This window comes from Paralichthys olivaceus, chromosome 10, assembly GCF_024713975.1.
Source record: "Paralichthys olivaceus isolate ysfri-2021 chromosome 10, ASM2471397v2, whole genome shotgun sequence".
Taxonomy (NCBI): domain Eukaryota; kingdom Metazoa; phylum Chordata; class Actinopteri; order Pleuronectiformes; family Paralichthyidae; genus Paralichthys; species Paralichthys olivaceus.
The window spans coordinates 18,716,008-18,735,105 of NC_091102.1; the positions used below are offsets into that span (position 1 = coordinate 18,716,008).

At 38.7% G+C, this 19,098-nt stretch overlaps 1 protein-coding gene and 1 long non-coding RNA gene across 4 annotated transcripts; one reads left to right on the top strand and one right to left on the bottom strand.

The window, feature by feature from the left end:
- Positions 1-2,911: 2,911 nt before the first annotated feature.
- Positions 2,912-5,566, bottom strand: LOC138411837 (uncharacterized). Of its 3 annotated transcripts, none has more exons than XR_011244324.1 (2): positions 5,427-5,566; positions 2,912-3,259 (listed from the first exon to the last, which is right to left on the bottom strand). It is a non-coding gene; the product is annotated as an uncharacterized lncRNA (long non-coding RNA). The 3 variants fall into 3 exon arrangements; XR_011244322.1 differs by lacking the exon at positions 5,427-5,566 and adding an exon at positions 5,270-5,409; XR_011244323.1 differs by lacking the exon at positions 5,427-5,566 and adding an exon at positions 5,204-5,302.
- On the top strand, positions 5,406-19,015 carry LOC109631085 (protein mono-ADP-ribosyltransferase PARP14-like). The gene is made up of 17 exons (XM_069533010.1): positions 5,406-5,580; positions 5,707-5,822; positions 6,358-6,394; positions 8,123-8,353; positions 9,815-10,039; positions 10,169-12,405; positions 13,017-13,247; positions 13,499-13,717; positions 13,928-13,988; positions 14,235-14,381; positions 14,481-14,543; positions 14,875-15,051; positions 15,270-15,488; positions 15,695-16,309; positions 16,521-16,654; positions 17,693-17,867; positions 18,034-19,015. Exons 1-17 carry the CDS (start codon positions 5,406-5,408, stop codon positions 18,315-18,317), a joined length of 5,346 nt encoding a protein of 1,781 aa, XP_069389111.1. The 3' UTR covers positions 18,318-19,015.
- The last annotated feature ends 83 nt before the right edge of the window (positions 19,016-19,098 follow it).

The window sequence follows — 19,098 nt, forward strand, 5'->3', positions numbered from 1 at the left end:
ATCACGAACAAGATCTCAACACAGCAAAGATACGGTAAGTTTAAAACTTGTAGTTTCACTGTGCTGTCTACAAAATAGATACTAATTCTACATTTATCTTACTTAACTTTCAGAAAATTAATTATCAACAGTAGTAGTTTTCGCCTTTAAAGTTGTGTTTACTGTTTTATCCATCACCCTAGTGCAAACATTGCCAGCTTGAGTGGCATTGATGTTTGCAATGAGACCAGTCTCGCAGTGTTACTGCACAGGATTCAGTTCTACAGATAAATACAATCAATAAGCTAATGCGTTTTTGGACACAAAACACCTATTGAAATATGAACAAATTGTGTTGGTCCACAATGGTGCACCTTTCCAATTGAAGTCAAATTTAATTGTACAGAGTAAGTGACACCCATCCCCATGCTGTGGTTGTGACATAAAACACATTGAAGAGATGTTGGCTAAATGCCAGCCAAAGACAGAGGCTCTATGCAGCTCTTGCATTCACAACCAACAAATAACACGTTTTTAAAGCCAAAATATCTATGAGGTGCATCTTAATGTTGAATTTTCTAAACCTCAAAAAGTGGAAGTAAAAAGCTAATGCTACATACAATTAGATAGTAACTCTTGCTTCCCAGAGCGATAGCAGACATGACTGCTGGACTAAGGTGGGTTGGTAGAAACCACCTTTCAATACTCATATCTTGCAGAATCCAAAACCAAACTGAACTGATGAGTGGAGATGATGTTCAGGAATTGCAAACTATTAATGATATCAATTGTTCATATACCAGTTTGATTTTGGCTTCATCGTTAGCAGATTCAAAGTGTTGTACAGTTGTCGATTTGAGCAAAGATTTATCTTAATTCAACCCAGACAGCCTATACATGTATTTGTTCAGGGAAGGTCTGGTGGTGTATGCAACAGTGGTAAAGCGTGACCTGATGACGTGCGCCTACCTGGTGGCAGCACACTCCTGCCGTATGCTGAGGATCTGTTGATAGTCTCCCTGTACAAGGACACTTGTCGCTTTTACTCTATTTTGCTGTTGCAGAGACGTTCTGAATGTGATCACAGAGCAATCCTGGCTAAGCTGCAGATCTGCTCACGTGAGGTTACATGTTTGGTGCACCATGTCTGGTGCAGAAACACAAGTCTCATTACAGTCATGTTGCATACTACTCATCATGCTTGTCTCCTGTTGTTGGCAAGATTGACTGTCTCAGGGCTGTAGCCATCAAGATGAAAAAAGAAAGAAAAAAACTAAACAAAACAAATGTCACCCTTTGTTTTGGATCATGATTGTGTGGTCCATGATCCCCATTCAGTTTTGCATATCCTGAACATTTCTGCTAGTTGGCACATGACAGCAGCTTGTCAATCTGATCATTCACAAGCCCCCACCTAAAATTAAAGCGCTCACCACATCTGGACCCAGATACTCTTCTTCCTATGATGGATGAAAAGACCAGATTTGTCGCAGACACCAATATTAACTTCTGATTTGATTCTGTACATGGACAGTTCAGGCAGACCGTCTGATAAAATAAAAAATAAATACAAATATTGCTACGCTGAAATAACTGAATAAAAAGTATTGGAAGCACAAGCATTACCTTGTGGTACCTCCCCTTACAAGAACGTTCAGGCAAAAGAACAAAGTTGCAACCATTTACAATGATTCTAGATATGATTTGGGTTTTGATTGTCCGTGATCCCTTTTGTTTCTGTTGCCCACTGTACTGCATGGCTCGTCACAGGTGATTCACACATGGATCAAAGAGATAAATCAAAGAGATAATAAGATCACAGTGGTTTGCACCAGGCATCACTTGAGGTTCACCCACTTTAGTAAAAAGATGCATTATTTTTCAGCAAACTAGGAGAGAGTATAGCACAGTGAAACACGATCATGTTACATTGAAAAGGTCCATTTTTAAATATGGAAATAGATTTTGTAAATATGCGAAGCTATTAGAGCTACAAATACTTGCTAGTAATTGTAGACCAGTTTTTTAAGAAGGTTGAAGCTTTCCCAACTAGGAGACAGAAAGAATAAATATGTCGCTAAGTGCCCTTAATGGATGCCATTAGCTATAAATAGCTCAGGTCAAAAATAAAATAAAATGAGGGAAGGGTCCCTACTCTGAATTAGAGGAAGATTTGGTGTTATACAAATACAACTGACGTGAATAATAAGGGTTTAAAAATGTAGTAAACTTTACAGTTGTGTCCATTTTTGTTCAGTTTAAATATTCAAACTTCCATAATATAACATGCCATATTAATCTCACTGAAGTTTTTCTCTGGTTGTTTACAGATGTACTGTTCTAGTTGTCATTTTGTGGGAAACACACACTTGACCCAGTGAACCTCAGACTCCACCGGGGGCCTGTACTACAAAGCAGGATTTGTAGTAGAGATAATTTATTTAACTCAGATTTTTCAGTACTACAAAGCTGGTTTACTTCTTAACGGGGTATATCACCATGATAACATATGCACATCACCAGCTTAAAGCTCCAGTAAAAGATAAATGGATCGTTAATTTATTTTTGCGTCAAACTATTTCCAAAGTCAGAGGTGGGCTTTTATGCTCGATACTGATTTCTGTTACTGTATCATTAAGAATATGAGATGTAATTTCATGTCTTTTGTACAAGGCTTTATGTTAAGTGTGTATTGCATTTTATTTACAGCTCTGCTACATGTTTGTAAACTGTAAATTGTGTTTAATTTCATTATATCCATACAGCTGAATAGGTTGTTGGCCTTAATCAAATGACCCTTTAATAAAAATGTAAATTATTTGTAAACTAAACTGTGAAGCCTTGATTTGTGTTAAAACAAGCAGTGTTATCCCTGATCTGTGAAGTGGTGAAAACAAACCATCTTCAAAATAAACAAAGAGGACGAGTAAAATGTTTTTAAATCTTGTTTAATTTTGAAATCACTGTCGGGCACATTACATCTCCCCCTCAGGGTCCATCCAAATATTGTTGATTTTCTTTTTCGTAAACTTTGAAAGTCAACGTTTTTCTCTAATGTAAGTGGAATAAGATCTATGTCAGTATATAATCAACTTCTTCTCTGGAACAAAGGTTTTCTGCTGCTGCACAAAGGTCGGAACACTTTCAGAAGCCACATGCGCAAAGATGGCTGTGCATCCGAATTTGCTCTGGAGGATGTCGCTCAGGGCCGGTCCACACTGCCTCACAATGTTAACTGAAGGCCCTTGAAGAGTGATATCCAACTTACTGGCCATGGTTCCTAAATAGAGCCATGAAAAAAAGTAAGTTTGTGTGAGTAAATCATACAAAGACATCAGTGGCAAATATATTTGATACTTGGCATTGTCACGTGTACTTTCGATCATCTCTAGTAATCATCCTTTCACTATACTTATACATACTTATATTCCCCATAATGTTCTGTTTTGCATATTAATTCCACATCTCTCTTTATATATATTTATTTATACTTATATATAAAGAGTGCTAGGATGTAGTGGAGAACATTGACTCCATTACTGTAATCATTTTTCATGAATATATTCTGCACTTAACATAAGTAGATTTATTTTTGCCTAGTTTTAATTTTACCTCTACTACATGTATCAGCAAATATATGTAATTTCTACTCCACTATATTTTTGCAATGCATTGAGTTATACTGTATGTTCACATTGTTTTTCTTTATTCTTATAAGTAATCAATAACAATGGGGGAATTGGTCCATCGATCTATTCAGATTGGACAGATAACATTGTACCACCACCACCTCATCCGGAGTGGCATTAAGGAATGTACTACACTGGAAAAGTACTTAAAAGTGTGTAAGATTTAGGCGAAATGGAACTATTACAGATAATTTAATGTAGAATAATCCTTATGATGTTTTCACTCGTTTCATCTAAATTGTATGAATTGTAGTTTTCTTTACCCCAGAAAAGGCCCTTTATATTTAAATACTTTATATTTACATCGAGGGACATGACAACTGAAGTTCACCACAGTTTCTTTTTAATGTTTGGAAGGGGAGGGTGAGGTCAGGGGTGTTCAGCTGCAGCATGCAATTTCAACACTAAATTCTACACACTGTACCTTTGAGTATGTTTAAACGCACGTAATTACTCTCTTTTACTCAAGTAGGGAGTTTGATGTGTAACTCTTACTTTGGTAAAAGTACAAATAAATAGACATAATGTACTCAAAGACTCAGGAAGTAGGTGTACTGAGGAGGGCTGCAACACCTCCTACTGGCAGACGACTGTAGCTGCAATGCAACATTTTCCAAACATAAATAAAAGACTTAATTTCTTAATTTCATTTTCTGGAGTAATGTTTTCCTTCTTTAATTTAATTTTGAACATTCAGTATATTTTGGATATATTATGGACTCTGTGTCTATTCTCAACATCTATGACACATTCTACATTTGTGCATCAAACTGAAATGACTGTGGCTTTTAATGGTGGAAAAAGTGGGTTAGACTCAAAAAAGAATTTCTGATTATATTATTTTACTTTACTTTCCTCACAAGGTCCCACTGATATAGATTATATCTAGAGTCCAGGAGTCCTGATTATAATGAGCATGATTTAATTTGAATTAAAATCAATTCAAAATTCAAGAATAGTACACATACAAGTATTTTGTACTTCCTGAACTGGGGGATCCCATAGTACATTTCCAGCAACTACAAACAATCGCTGCTTTCTATCACTCCAGTAGAGGGAGACAGAGGCCACTGATGGGCTGTATCATAAATGATGAGACAGGGGCCACTGATGGGCTGTATCATAAATGATGAGACAGAGGCCACTGATGGGCTGTATCATAAATGATAAGACAGGGGCCACTGATGGGCTGTATCATAAATGATAAGACAGGGGCCACTGATGGGCTGTATCTTACAAGAAAGTTATGCTATATTCTGAGAAAAAGAAAAACAGAGTCAAGTTTAAAATCCAGATAGAAAACAAAACGGTTTAAAGTTAAACCACTTCCATCACCCTGAGATAATCTTACTGTTGTCTCACTACTGTCCACATTCACCCTCTGCTACACTCGCAGCGTTTATACAAGTTGAAGTTGGTTAAAGTTGAGCAACTGAACTAACTGGTGGACATTCATCGGTGCATGGTTGTTTCATTATTTTACGTCTCTTACACGAACCATTTTTTTTAAAATCTCGACCTGACGGATCACGCACCTGTCCGTTAACGTTGGTTCAATGTCGACGTTAAGAGATGAAGTTTACAGAGTAAAACACACTCACCTACTCAGACCTGGAAAGTACCGAGGGGGAGGCAGAAAGCGAAAGTAAAGAGACCTGCTCGTCAGGGTTTTTTCCCCTAAGAAACAAAACTAAAAGTAATACGGGCGAGACGGCAGAAGGAGCCTGGTCCGCAGCCATGGCTGACGCGTATTCTTACCCTCTGCTCGTCGAGCTGGAAGAAAACAACATCCCGAAAAAAAGAATCAAGCTGCTGAAGTACTTCAACAGCAAGAAGTCCTGCGGAGGAGACTGCGAGGTCGACTACGTGAATGGCAGCAAGACGGCGGTGCTGCGCTTCCGCACAGAGCAAGGTGGGCTCCGTCTAAGGCCTGGACTCAAACTAAAGAAATAAAAAAAAGTGATGTGACATCCTCCGTCATAACAATGAATCCCTCTTCTTCTGTTTCTTCTCTTCTTCTTCTCTTCTCCACTCACAGACCAGAAAAATGTGCTGAGGAAAGAGTCGCACCAGATCCAGGCGGATAAAGTTGTTCTGAACATGACAGTTCGATTCCCCCCAGATGAGAAAACAGCAGCAGCATCATCATCACAGGTAAACGAGTTACAACCAAATGCTCTTTATATATTCTATGATCAAATGTCAGGAGTTGTCCATCACATCACAGTAAGTCCATCACATGCAGCAGAAGAAGTGGGTGTAAAGTCCCTGTGTGTGTGCATCCTGTAGAAAGAGGTGTGAAAGTACTTCTACAGACCTCTTGAGCTAGTGAGCTGTTTGGGAGATCACAGAGCAAAAGGGGAAACAAGGGATGACTTACATGTGACATCACTGAATCAGGAATTGTGCATGGATGTTGGACTTTTAACTGACCCCTCTTTGTAAATTGAGGTTGCTTCATCATCCCTGATTTAGAAAAGTCCTAGATCTGCCACAGGAGCAGAGAATGTTGGAAGGTGGTAATTAAACAAGTGACAAGACTTTCTGTGATGTTTTCTTGACACGGTTGATAATTGAATGAGCGTATAACTTGTCAGATTGGACATGTAGGGCACTGTATGAAACTGGTTACACAAGAAGCCAAATTAAAACACAGTTGTGACTTAAATCATTGTTTGTGTGCTGTCAGGAACAGGAAGGTCCATCTGATAAAGTCAACAAGACATGTAAGTAACACCAGTATGTGTCTTACTCTGTTTGTTTGTTCTAGATACATTTACTCAGACTTGCAGTGCGAAGCACACACACACACACACACACACACACACACACACACACACACACACACACACACACAACCACAAAAGATGTCAAAGCCATCATTGAAGAGTGGAAGACTGAAGTCAGCCTTTGCACAAGCTATGTTGAAATTCACATCCCTGAAGTTTCAGCCAGATTCAGAGGTATGGGAAGAGTGTGTGTGTAAAATACTGCCTTTATGAAAAACTTTCATTCATTTTTCTGTGTTATGGACAGAAGAAATATCAAGATAAAACATTTCACATCAGTTGACTGATAATTATCTCGATAGATGTCACATTATTTGTTCTTTTAGATTTTTAAGCATTTCAGAAACCTGATGTAGATCAGGTGTGTATTATAACTCTTTACTGTAATTGTACAGTGTATTAGCATTATATCAATATACATTGGTCTTTTTTTTATATATTTCTATTGATGAAAATTCTATTGATATTGATACTGTTTAATACCCAGCTCTAATTTCTTGTCTATGTTTAACAACTCAAACCAATTTTGAATAACATAGTTTCAGTTTTGCTTCTCACTTTCTCTCACTCTCTCCTTTTTCTTTTGCTTAGTTGTAGCATATTTGGGTTGATGGTCAGGTTTCATGTGAACCTTAATAACATGAAATTAAATTAGCACAGCCCAATAGTGTCCAACTTGTTTGAAATTTTGATCCACCAGAAAAGGCTGTCTATTGATGGAGCTCAGATAATGAAACAAAAACTGGAGCTGATTTACTGTAAATCATCTGCCTGTTCTTAAAACGCTCACAGGAGGAAGCAGGAGGGGCAGTAAAATGAATCATCCACTGACCTAAGCATCACTGCAAAATCTGAAACCAAAAAACAATACATATCAAAAAATGTATTAAAACATTAAAAACACTAAAAGGGCTGTGTAAGATTTATGTGAAAGACATTTTTGCCAGAAATTGAATATAAAATAATGATGTTTCACTTGTGTTTTTCATCTAAATTGTACAAATTGTTGTTTTTCATCTAAATTGTACAAATTGTTGTTATCTTAACCACAGAATGGGCCCTTTGTACTTAAATACGGAGGCCGCCATAGTTTTTTACAGTAGTCCAAACTGGACAAACTAAACACCTTTTGACTTTATTATGACAACTAAAAGATACCACAGATTATCTGTCATGATTCTACTAAATTCTACTCATTGAACCTTTAAATCAATATTACAGCTGTTTTCAGATATGCACTGAACTCCGCAGATCCACGCAATTGACCAAGTGAGAAACAAAAAAGGTGATGTGTGAACGCAGTAGGGTTTCCCCCACTGGATTCACCACGAGCAACAAAAAGAAAACAAATTTGGTGATAAGAGCTGACAACGGTGCAGAGGTGCTGTCAACAAAACCACCTGATCTACACGTGGAGTTAATACATCACTTATTGCCTCTGTCTGCTGCACCCGGCTGCTCCACCTCTCGCCTGAATAAAGCAAATTTGTTGCCATTGTGAATGCGTCTGTGCTAAAAAAAACCTGGAGGTCATGTCTGAAACAGCTTATGAGCTAACACCCAGAATAAGCCTCCCACAAATAAGACATTTCATTTTTTGTTACTTTATTATCTTACTTCATCAAGAAATGTGCGTTCACTCACTTAATCTTCATCAACTCACAGCTGCAGCCAAAGTTCAGACGGAGGCCAAAGGCAGAGACGATGCAGCAGCAGATGAAACGCTGTGTTCCACCTCGGCTGTTTTAGGGAATATTCCAAAAGAACTGAGCCTGGAGTTTTTGGAGATGTTGGTGGAGAATGTTTTAAAGGATCCCAAATCCCCATCTGCCTCATTCACGTTGGAAATCATTCATGGCATCTCCTCTGTTGTGGTTACTTTCCAGAGTGGAAAAGGTATTCATTTACTGTGTGTGTTGTGTGTGTATGCGTGTAATTATAGTTCCAAAAAACACAACTTGTACAGAGGTTTCCTTTAAATTAAGTGCATCTGTATCATCTTCAGCATATCTCTGGTGATTTATAGTTATTATAATAATGCAAAAAAAAAAAACAATGTAAATTTTTGCGAGATATTTATGGCATGACACACAATTATATAAAAACTGATGACACTTAACCCTAAATTCCTAACCCTCACATGATCAATGCAGTCAGGGAGACAACACCAGGCTGAACCACACTAATACATTAGATCTTGTGGGTATTAAGAAATCTCTGAATTTTCTCAGACCAACTAATAAACATCCTCACAATCCTAACCCTGAATAGTTCTAGACTTTTGCCAACAAAAACAGATGCATGATGTCCTGTATATGCCAAATCCTACTTTATTGATGCATGCTTACAATAGAACCTGAAAAAGTTATCATTCAATCACCAATTCATATTAAATTGAATTGAGTTAGAGTTTTCTTGTGAACAGTTATTGTAAAAGATTTGATGTTTTTCTCAAAACATGTATTGTATGAACCCTAAACTTCTCCTTGGCAACAATGTTGATGCCATTTTATGAAAGGTTTATAAGGGCCATACTGAAGAATAAAGATTTTGAGAATATGTTGTGATATTACGAGAATAAAGGTGTAATTTAATTGCTGAAAGGAGCTTATGAAATCCCTTTGAATATCACACAGTTGTAACCAACAATTTACTGTTGACCACTACGATTTTCTTCTCCACAAAAAAGGCAATTTCCTTCAAGTGTGTGTGGCCCTTTCTTTGAAATAGACACAGTTTCTGACACAATCTTTTCTAAGTCCTTATACTTACAATAATGTGGTGCTTGTGTGCAGGTGTGATTAAGTAACATAAAACCTAAACTAAAGTATAACTAAATAAGATGCTGCACATTCCTCATTTTAAAGGTGTGTAAGATTTAGGTGAAAGGGATTTTTCTCAGAAGTTGCATATAATATAATCCTAGTGATGTTTTCACTCTTGTGTTTCATCTAAGTTATATGAATTGTTGTTTTCTTAACCATAGAATGGGCCTTTTGTATTTAAATACAGAGGCTGCCATAGTTTTATACAGACATCCAAACTGGACAAACTAAAGCCTTTTGAGTTTTCATGACAACTGAAGTTCACCACAGGTTCTCTCTCATGTTTGGAAGGGGAGGGTGAGATGAAGGGTATTCAGCTGCAACATGCAACTTCACCACTAGATATCACCAAATTCATTCATTAAATTAAAACTTTTTCTCATGATACTGCGACTTAATTCTTGTTCAATTTAGATTTCATTGCCATCATAACACTACTTTATTCTTAGACATTTCTTTCCCACTATAAATGTACATATAACTCAATCGTAGGTTATTGCCTAACTTCCTGATTTTTTTCACTATCCCACAGAAAGCACTGACTTTGTGGCAAGATGCCCTCAAAACAGGATGTTCGCAAGTAAGGGATTGTCAGTCCGGCCTCTTGAAGTCACAAAGCAAGTTGTGGTGGAAGACATCCAAAATTTAAATGAAGATCTTCTCTACCTGTATTTCGAGAATGCTGGTGGGGATGTGGAAAATGTTCTGCTTAATGAAGTGGAACAGTTTGCACTCATCACCTTCAAAGACAATAAAGGTAACACAGTTATAGTGCACATTGAATATTAACATGTCCGTATAAATGCAGTACAATGATAATCAGAGATTAACAGCTTTTTATCAATTCTGGACAATTTGACAGTCAATGTAATATTTCTTTCTACAGCTGTTCAGAAACTCATGAAGAAGAAGCATCACATCAAACAGGAAGAGATCAAAGTTTATCCTTTCTATTCCTCTTTGGGAGCAGCCCTCTACGGCAAAGACAGGCCCCCCTTAAAACTCCCTGCAGCTGTCTATGAACCCATTGACAATGCTGTGTGGAGATACCTGAATGACCATAAATCAGCAGCAGAGTCCATTCACAGGGACTTAGCTAAAAACCTTTGTAATGTAAAACTCGAAGGATCTGCTGTGTGCTTGAGCCCAGTAGTTTCAATTCTTCGGCAAAAAGATGCCAAAGCCATCATTGAAGAGTGGAGGGGTAGAGTGAAGTCAGCCTTTGCACAAGCTATGTTGAAATTCAAATCCCTGAAGTTTCAGCCAGATTCAGAGGTATGGGAAGAGTGTGTGGGGAATATCAGACAAATGCTTCAGAATCAGGATGTGGATTTAGTGCCAGATAAAGCCAGTGGCATCTTGTCAGTAGTTGGCTTTGTGGATGATGTCAATAAACTTGAGGAAAGTCTTTGTGAAGCCATCAACAAAATTGTCGGAAGGGTGCAAAGGGAGAAAGCGATGAAGACCCAAGTCATCAAAGTGTCACCATCAATATTCCACCTTCTCTATCAAGATGGTCTTCAGGACAAATTGCAACGTTTGTACCCAGAACTGAAAATGACATTCAGAAAAGACAATCCAGGTTTCATTATAACTGGTTTGAGCGAGGAGATTATGGAAGTAGATAAAGTGATTCGTGAAGCAATATGTGGATTAAAACGATTGAATTTGGAAATGGATAAATCAGTGCTTGACTTGCTGAGGTTAGAAGAGCAAGATGAGCTTACAAATGCTTTGCTGATATCTTACGGCATAAATGCAGCATTTGACATCGATGCACACAGAGTGGAGCTCCTTGCTATTTCTGACAGAGATCTGACTGCAGCTGAAGACCATCTGCAAAAGCTTTTAATGTCTCAGAACATCGATGTTGAAGATAGCAGTGTCCTGGCGACATCGGCGTGGCAGGATCTGGTCTCACAATTACAAGATGCCAACAGCAAGTCATGCAAGAGACTCCAGATCTTCTACACTGGTCAACAAGTTGTTGTGAGTGGCCACAAGAGTAATGTAATGAAAGTCAGCGGTGAGCTTGAATACTTCTTGACGCAGAATGCCCAAGTTGAAGAAAGTGTTGATGTCAAGACCAATGCAATCATTAAGTACATTCAAAAATGCAAAACATCTTGTTTGGAGCAAGTCAAAGACAAAGTGACAGTGTCTTTCAGAAACGATTCCATCTGTCTCAATGGTTCCAGAGTTGATGTCACACATTGCAAGACTTCAGTTGAAAACCTGGTCCAGTCTTTGCTCTTTGAAAGTGTAAACATCACCAAACCTGGGGTGAAGAAGTTCTTTAGGGATAAAGAAACTATGTATGTCACCTCACTGTTGACTGACACTGGCTGCTTGGTCCAACTAGTTGATGAGACCAGTGGTGGGCAGGATGATTTTGCCAAAAGCCGTGGACCAAACCCTGTTTATCAGCTTCAGACATCTGATGGTGTGGAAATAGCTGTTTGTAAGGCAGATATGTGCAGTTACCCAGTGCACGCAGTTGTCAGTTCTGCTAATCAGCAGCTGCAACACAACAGGGGTCTAGGAGCAGCACTATTGAATGCTGCTGGTCCTCAGTTGCAGGTTGAATGCGACAAAATAATTAACCTAAGAGGACAGCTCAAGCCTGGAGACTGTGTCATTAGTAATGCTGGAGGACAGCTTTGTTGCAAAAAGATTATCCATGCTCTTGGACCTGTGTTTGATCCATCTGCACCCCAGAAGTCTCTGGCACAGTTGAAAAGAGCTGTTAAAGGAAGCCTGGAACTTGCTGAAAAGCATGGCTGCATCACTGTGGCACTGCCGACCATCAGTAGAACCAAAGGCTTTCCTCTTGATGTGTGTTCGCTGACCATCGTCAAAGCAGTGAAGGAACACTGTGATGAGAAATATAATGACAACACCTTGAAGAAGATCCATTTGGTGAACAATGAAGACGCTGCTGTTCAGGCTATGGAGAAAGCTGTCAAAAACGAATTTGGAAATGGTGGTGTCAGTCTTCAAACCACATCTCCAAGTCTGACATATGCTAAATCTACCTCATCTGACCCAAACTGCTTGGGTCAAGTGAGAACCACAGAAGGCTTGAATATCACTCTCACTAAAGGAAACATCGAGAATGCCACGGTAATTAGAATTTTTAATTTTTCTAGTTAAAAATGCTGACAGAGTGACGACAAAATACTAGAATAGAATTAAAGCTAGGGTTGGTAAGCATGAAAAAGCTAACAAGAGCAGACTACACTATGAAAATATGCAACCAATACATCCCACCCCCTCTTATTGGCCTTCTCATCAAACCAATGCCCCAAAAACACATCAACGTGCACTCACTGACAACTAGAAGCTGGTTCTGGCTATCTTCTCTGCTTCAGCCGTGTAGGTCTCTCTGGCTGAAGACTCTAGTTATGTGCACTGAGAGCATGGGCAGGGTGCATGCTGGCAGCTGGTTAGTGACAGACCGGTACACCAGCCTGTGGTGTCATTTCATTTCATTATCAGTGATCCCGTCCGATTGAAATTATTGGTTGTGTTTATTACAGTCCCTCAAGAACCACAGAAACTTGGGACATGCTTTTTTGATTTTCAAATGGCTATCAGGATGTGAAGAGGATTTCAACAAACAACTTACCAACCCTACCTTTAAATACTGACCAATTGCTCAGACTAACTCTCAGACTTTTTGTCTGATAAGGATGATGTTAAATGAAGAACTAATAACATTTTGTTTTTCTTAGACTGAGGTGATTGTGAACACTGTGTCAATGGATCTTTCACTGAACAACGGGGCAGTTTCAAATGCAATACTGTGCGCAGCTGGACCCAAACTTCAGCAGTTGATAAATGCACAGAAGGCCAAAGGAAATATTGGCGAGATCATTGTGACAGATGGCTGCCAACTGAAGAGCAAGAAAGTCTTTCATGCAATTGCACCTTCATGGACCAAGGGACAAGGCGCAACTGAAAAGGTAACATGCTCTAAAATGCATAGTCTGTGTTTAATACTGTATCATATGAAACATGCCTCAGATATACCACTTTTCCTGCTTTTGTTTTGCTGAATGTGATGTTTTACATCATCCAGATAAATTAACTGCATACATTCCTTTTAGGATTATACTCTATTATACTTCTAATTATATTTAAATTGCATGTAAGTGTATGCAGCAGCCTTGTAAACATTCAGTATACGGTACTTCATCAATGCTTTTCCTTACAGCTCTTGAGTGCCATTTTCAAGAATTGCTTGGACAAGGCAGAGGACACTGGCCTGACCTCCATTGCTTTACCTGCTGTCGGCACTGGAAACCTTGGTTTCCCAAGAGACCTAGTCGCCTCTTTGATGTTGACTGAAATCTCAGCGTTTAGCATGAAAAAACCTAAACACCTGAAGGAGGTTGTCATTGTCCTTTACGCAGGCGATGTGCAGACTATCCAGGTAAGGAAATAGAAGAAGTTTTGTAGTAGTTTTGGGTTATTTTCACAGGGAAATTAACTGAATGACAGATCCGCGATATCAACCAGTTCACAAAGAGGCTGTGTCAGTAATGTCCATGTTTGTGACCCCTGCTCTTGTTATGTTTTTGTGATGTACTGATAATATTGGTGAGTTCTTTGGTGGAAGATATTGGTCTGATTCTCTCTACAGGCCTTTGGAGATGAATTTGATAAGGAGTTCCCCAGTGTCTCAGGTTCCCCACAAAACACTGGTAGGCAAATATCTATTCAACATTTTATGTGCAGTTAATGTGCAATGCTTTTATAAATGTAAGAAAGGATCAAGTTAACAAAAACATCAACAAAACATATTTATTTTGTATAAAGCAAGTAAACCTAAAAATGTATAAAGCTGTGGATTGTATATTTAAAATGATCTGAATGGCTTAGTAATTATCAAATGTATATTTATTGATTAATTGGTTGATTTGCTTTTTTTTTCTTTCCACTGCAACAAGGTCCCTTCTCAAATGTTGTCTCGAGCACTGGAATGCATGAGACCAAAATGGGAAGCGTCACCATACAGGTGGTCACAGGAGACATAACCAAGCAGACCAGTGAAATCATTGTCAACTCCTCCAATGAAAACTTTTCTCTTAAGTCAGGTAAATGACCACAAGAAGAGGAATATTTCAGCTATGCAGAACAATTGAGGTTTTATCCATACACGCTAACATATTAGTTTATGTCTTTTCCACCTCTAGGTGTATCCAAGGCTATTCTAGAGGCAGCTGGTCAGGCTGTTGAAGCAGAGTGCCAAGCCCTTGGTAATGAAACATTTACTAAAAACTGTTATGACACTGTAACCCTGACTTGCCACAGTTAAACATTTTTCTAGCTGTGATAACTATCACAATAAATGAAACAATACTTAAAGTGCTCTAGATTATAATGAAATAATTATGTATTTAAAGGTTCAGTGTGTAGAATTTAGTGACATCTAGAGGTAAAGTGTCATGTTGACTTTTAACCCTGTTCTGTTCCACATCATAGCACAAGATTTGTATGAAAAGAAATGTGGCCTGAATGCAAACACATAATGCACACAGATGATTGTCGTGGTCCAAAGTCCTTCAAATCCATTGTCTTCACCCTCAGGTGCCCAGCTCAACCTGGGCATGATAATGACCAATCCAGGTAACCTAAGGTGTAAGAAGATCCTCCACGTGATCGGACAGAGCGACCCAGTAAAAATCAGAGCGGTTGTGAAAGATGCACTTCAGTTGTGTGTGAAAAATGGCTATGCCTCTGTCTCATTTCCTGCCATTGGCACTGGTGAGTCTGGAGTATATTGTATGGAAAGTCCCCAAGCCTATCTAAACTTAAAAACCATACAGTGTTTATTGCAATTTTAGGATGTTTGTGTTTATACATGAATTCTTTTGATTCAGAGAGAATGAACAGTTGTGGTTTTTCAATGTGTGTTTTTACAAGTGACGATACCTGCACTGCCTTGTGCTGCTTTCAACTTTGATTATGCTCTACCATCTCAGGTCAAGGCAAAGTGCAGGCAAGACAAGTGGCAGATGCCATGTTAGATGCAGTGATCGATGTGTTGAGCCAATCCACTCATGGCTCCCTGAAGACAATTCGGATAGTTATTTTCCAACCACCGATGCTGAAAGACTTCCACAGCAGTATGCAACACAGAGGACAAAGCGCTGCCAGTAAACCCAATGATAAGGGTACTGGGTGGTGGCGCAAACTCAAATGTAAGTACAGAACTGGGCTGTTACTTTTTCTAAATATCAAATTTGAATGAAAAGCTGATTGTGAGCATCCGCTGTTGGATCATGAGGCAAACTACTTCACACAGTTTGATGAGCTTCTAGACTGTATATTTTGAAATCCAACAGGTTATTACAGTTTGAATATGAACCCCATGTTCGAATAAATTACATGAAATTTATTCTTACAGCGTTCTTTGGGAGTGGAACTGCTGGCAAGCGTCAGAAAGATGGAGGCTTTGTCATCAATGTGGTGGCAGTCGACCCGGCTTGCTTCCACATCTGCGGCGACACACAGGCCAAAGTGGACTCAGCCAAGCGGTGGATCGATGATCTGATTACCAAAGATCAAAACACAAATGCCATTTTAGACACAGCCATCCTCAGCTTTTCCCCTGCTGACTACCAGCACATTTTTGACATCCAGAAGATCGTGGGCGTGAGCATCAGGATCGAAAGCAAGCAAGGCCAAGCCTCATTAACAATTGAGGGATTCAGCCAAGATGTACTCAAAGCCACCACAGAGATCCATAGAATGCTGAAAAAAGTGAGGGATGAGGAAGACCTGAAGAAGGGCGTGGAGCTGGCAAGCACAGTTGCGGACTGGCAGTACCATCAGCAAGGGCTGTACTATCAAAGCTTTGATCCAGTGACAAACTTCCAGCTTGAGCAAGCATTGCAAAAGAATCTGACAAGTGTAAAAGTCAACGTCCAGGGTCAAGACTACATTGTCACTATGCCAAATGGACCGGCCACCGACAGACAGGGATGCACATTGCAGATAAAGAGAATTGACAAACTGAAAGGTATTTGACTGATTGATGAGAGCGTTCTGTATAAAAAAGATTATAAAGCACTGGTAAAAGTTCCAATATGAAGCTAGAATAATGTGCATTCACATTTAAACCTTTTATTACTGCAAATGATTCACCTGTTTTAGTACAATTTCTCTTTTTGACATCTCTCTCAGACTTTGTAAGCCAAAAACATGATACCCAAAATGTATTTTGTCTCTAGATGAAGTACCCGTGCACTGGGATGCTATGCCACCCAACACTTCGTGTCTGACTGTCCCAATCCAGGCTGGAACAGCAGAGCACATTGCAGTCCTGAGTCTTTTCCAGGCCTCGTGCAACCGAACTGTTGTCAAGGTAGTCCTCATTTAAAGTGCACTGTATTTAAAACATGTTTTAGTGACACTGGTTTGTTACTAGAGCAGAAAGTTTTGTTTGGGAGATGTTTCAGTACCAATGTTTTCCTTCCTGATACCGATTTAATTCCTGTGCATTTAAAAATAACAACATGCAACTGCGAAGAAGTGATTTTCAGTGAAAGAAAATTGCAGTTTCATCTGGGTGAAACTTCTATGCTTAGAAGATGTGGCAATTGTTAAATTAATTATTCAACGAATTAGGTGTAATGTGTAAAAATTGAGCTTTGGAGGTGCTGCCAGGTAGATTTTTTTGCCACTGACTCTAAGTGAAGCTATCTCCCTTGGTTTCCAGTTTTGACACAAAGTATGTGACAATACCATTTCACTTTCCTGACACCAGGGGCCTCATTTATAAAACAGTGCATAGGATTCATACTCAAATTGTACATGTGCACAAAGCCAAAAATGTCGTACGCAAAAAAAGATTCAGATTTATAAAACCGTGCACAAGCACACCTGAAGGCAATGTTCACACACTGGATGAAAACTAAAGTTGTACTTGATTATACATGCACAGCGTTAAAATATATCATATAAAACTATTAATGACTCGGTTCTGCAACTCGTAATTTGCTGTAAGTTGTCATATATTTTTAAATTGAAGGTTCTTATAGAACAGTTGTGACGCACAAGCACAAGTAACACTGTTGGTTTTAATGTAAATGATGAGGTGGATCAATAATCTGGCTTCAAAACACCTCCTCACGTCTGCATCATTTTCTCATCCCCCAAATATAGATAGATAGATAGATAGACATACTTTATTCATCCCCGAGGGGAAATTCTTTTGAAATATTTCCCTACGCATGGGTCAGAGTTACCGTACAAGTGCACACATTCTCGGCTGATGTTTGTTGTTAGAGATCACAATGTACAAAAATTTAATTGCAATTTTATCTGGGTGAAACTAATATACACGCTTGGACAACAACACATGATCGTAGATTCACACAATTTATTTTTCCCTCCTGTTCAGATTGAGAGGATCCAGAACCCTATGTTGTGGAAGAGCCTACAGATCAAGAAGCGGGACATTGAGCAGCGAAACGGTCATTCAAACAACGAGAGGCATCTGTTCCACGGCACCATCGAAGCCTTAGTGAACACGATTAATGAACATGGCTTCAACAGGGCTTACGCAGGAAAGAACGGTGAGAAGTTGAACTGAAAATGAAACATTATTAACATTTATAAATCTTGAATGGATGTTCCGAACACTGGTTGTTTTTCAGTTATTTCTTCATATTAACTTCAGCAAATGGCAGATAAATGCTCACAAACTAAAACAAAGCCTTTTTGCTGCTGTTTCATTTTCAGCTGCCTGTTTTGGCAACGGCACATACTTCGCTGTCAACGCCAGCTACTCTGCCCAGGATACATACTCCAAGCCGAATCCAAAAGGGGAAAAATGCATGTACCTCTGTCAAGTGCTGACCGGGGATTACACGCTTGGACAACAACACATGATCGTACCACCAGCCAAGGGCAACACATCCTTTCAGAAGTACGACAGTGTCGTGGACAACGTGAATAATCCAAGCATGTTCATCATCTTCCATGACACTCAGGCTTATCCTGAGTATTTGATCACATTCCAGTAACAAAACTATGTTCTGACATAACAAAGACCGTATGCTTCAACATTTTGTATTGAGTTAAAAAATGAAATGAGTCTAACATCAGCTATATAATAGTAATTTTTTCCCAACTGCTTTAGGGATTTGGTTAAAGAAGTTATTTAGTTATTAATTAATAGAGTCAGGAATCAGAGCCACATAGTGCCTTGAAAAGTGAATGATTGCTCACAGATTTTTGTTTTTGCCTGTTACACTTTGTATAATCAAACTGATAATTGAGTGTATAGAATGATGGACCTGCTCTCCTGCAGGATATCATGTGATACAAACAGATTTTGTAATTCAGGTTAGCAATCGCTTTTGGTTTTGAGAGTAATATCGAAGTTAACTGCTGTTCCAATAAACAGGGTGAACGGTTAGAACGGAAGTTAACCTTCACTGTTGGGTCAATTTTTGTCTATTAAAGCACCACAAATACGAAATGGTAGTATTCAAACAAATACCCATTTAAATATTCAAATTAACATTGCATGGTAGTATTACCAGGCAGAATATGTCAAACCCCTCCTTTCCACATGGACTTATATACAATCTCAAATAAGAAACAATTGCAGCACTAAGTTTGCTTCTGGGATGTTGTTTTCCTCACAAATCTTTTCAATAAAAGTGAAATTGATTCTGTGAATTCATACACAACCATTTTAATAAACTTTTTTATAAAACTTTGATTTTACAAGTTTTTGAGATTCATCACATTTACATTTGTAGATTGAATTATTAGAATTTATAACAGTACAATAAATAT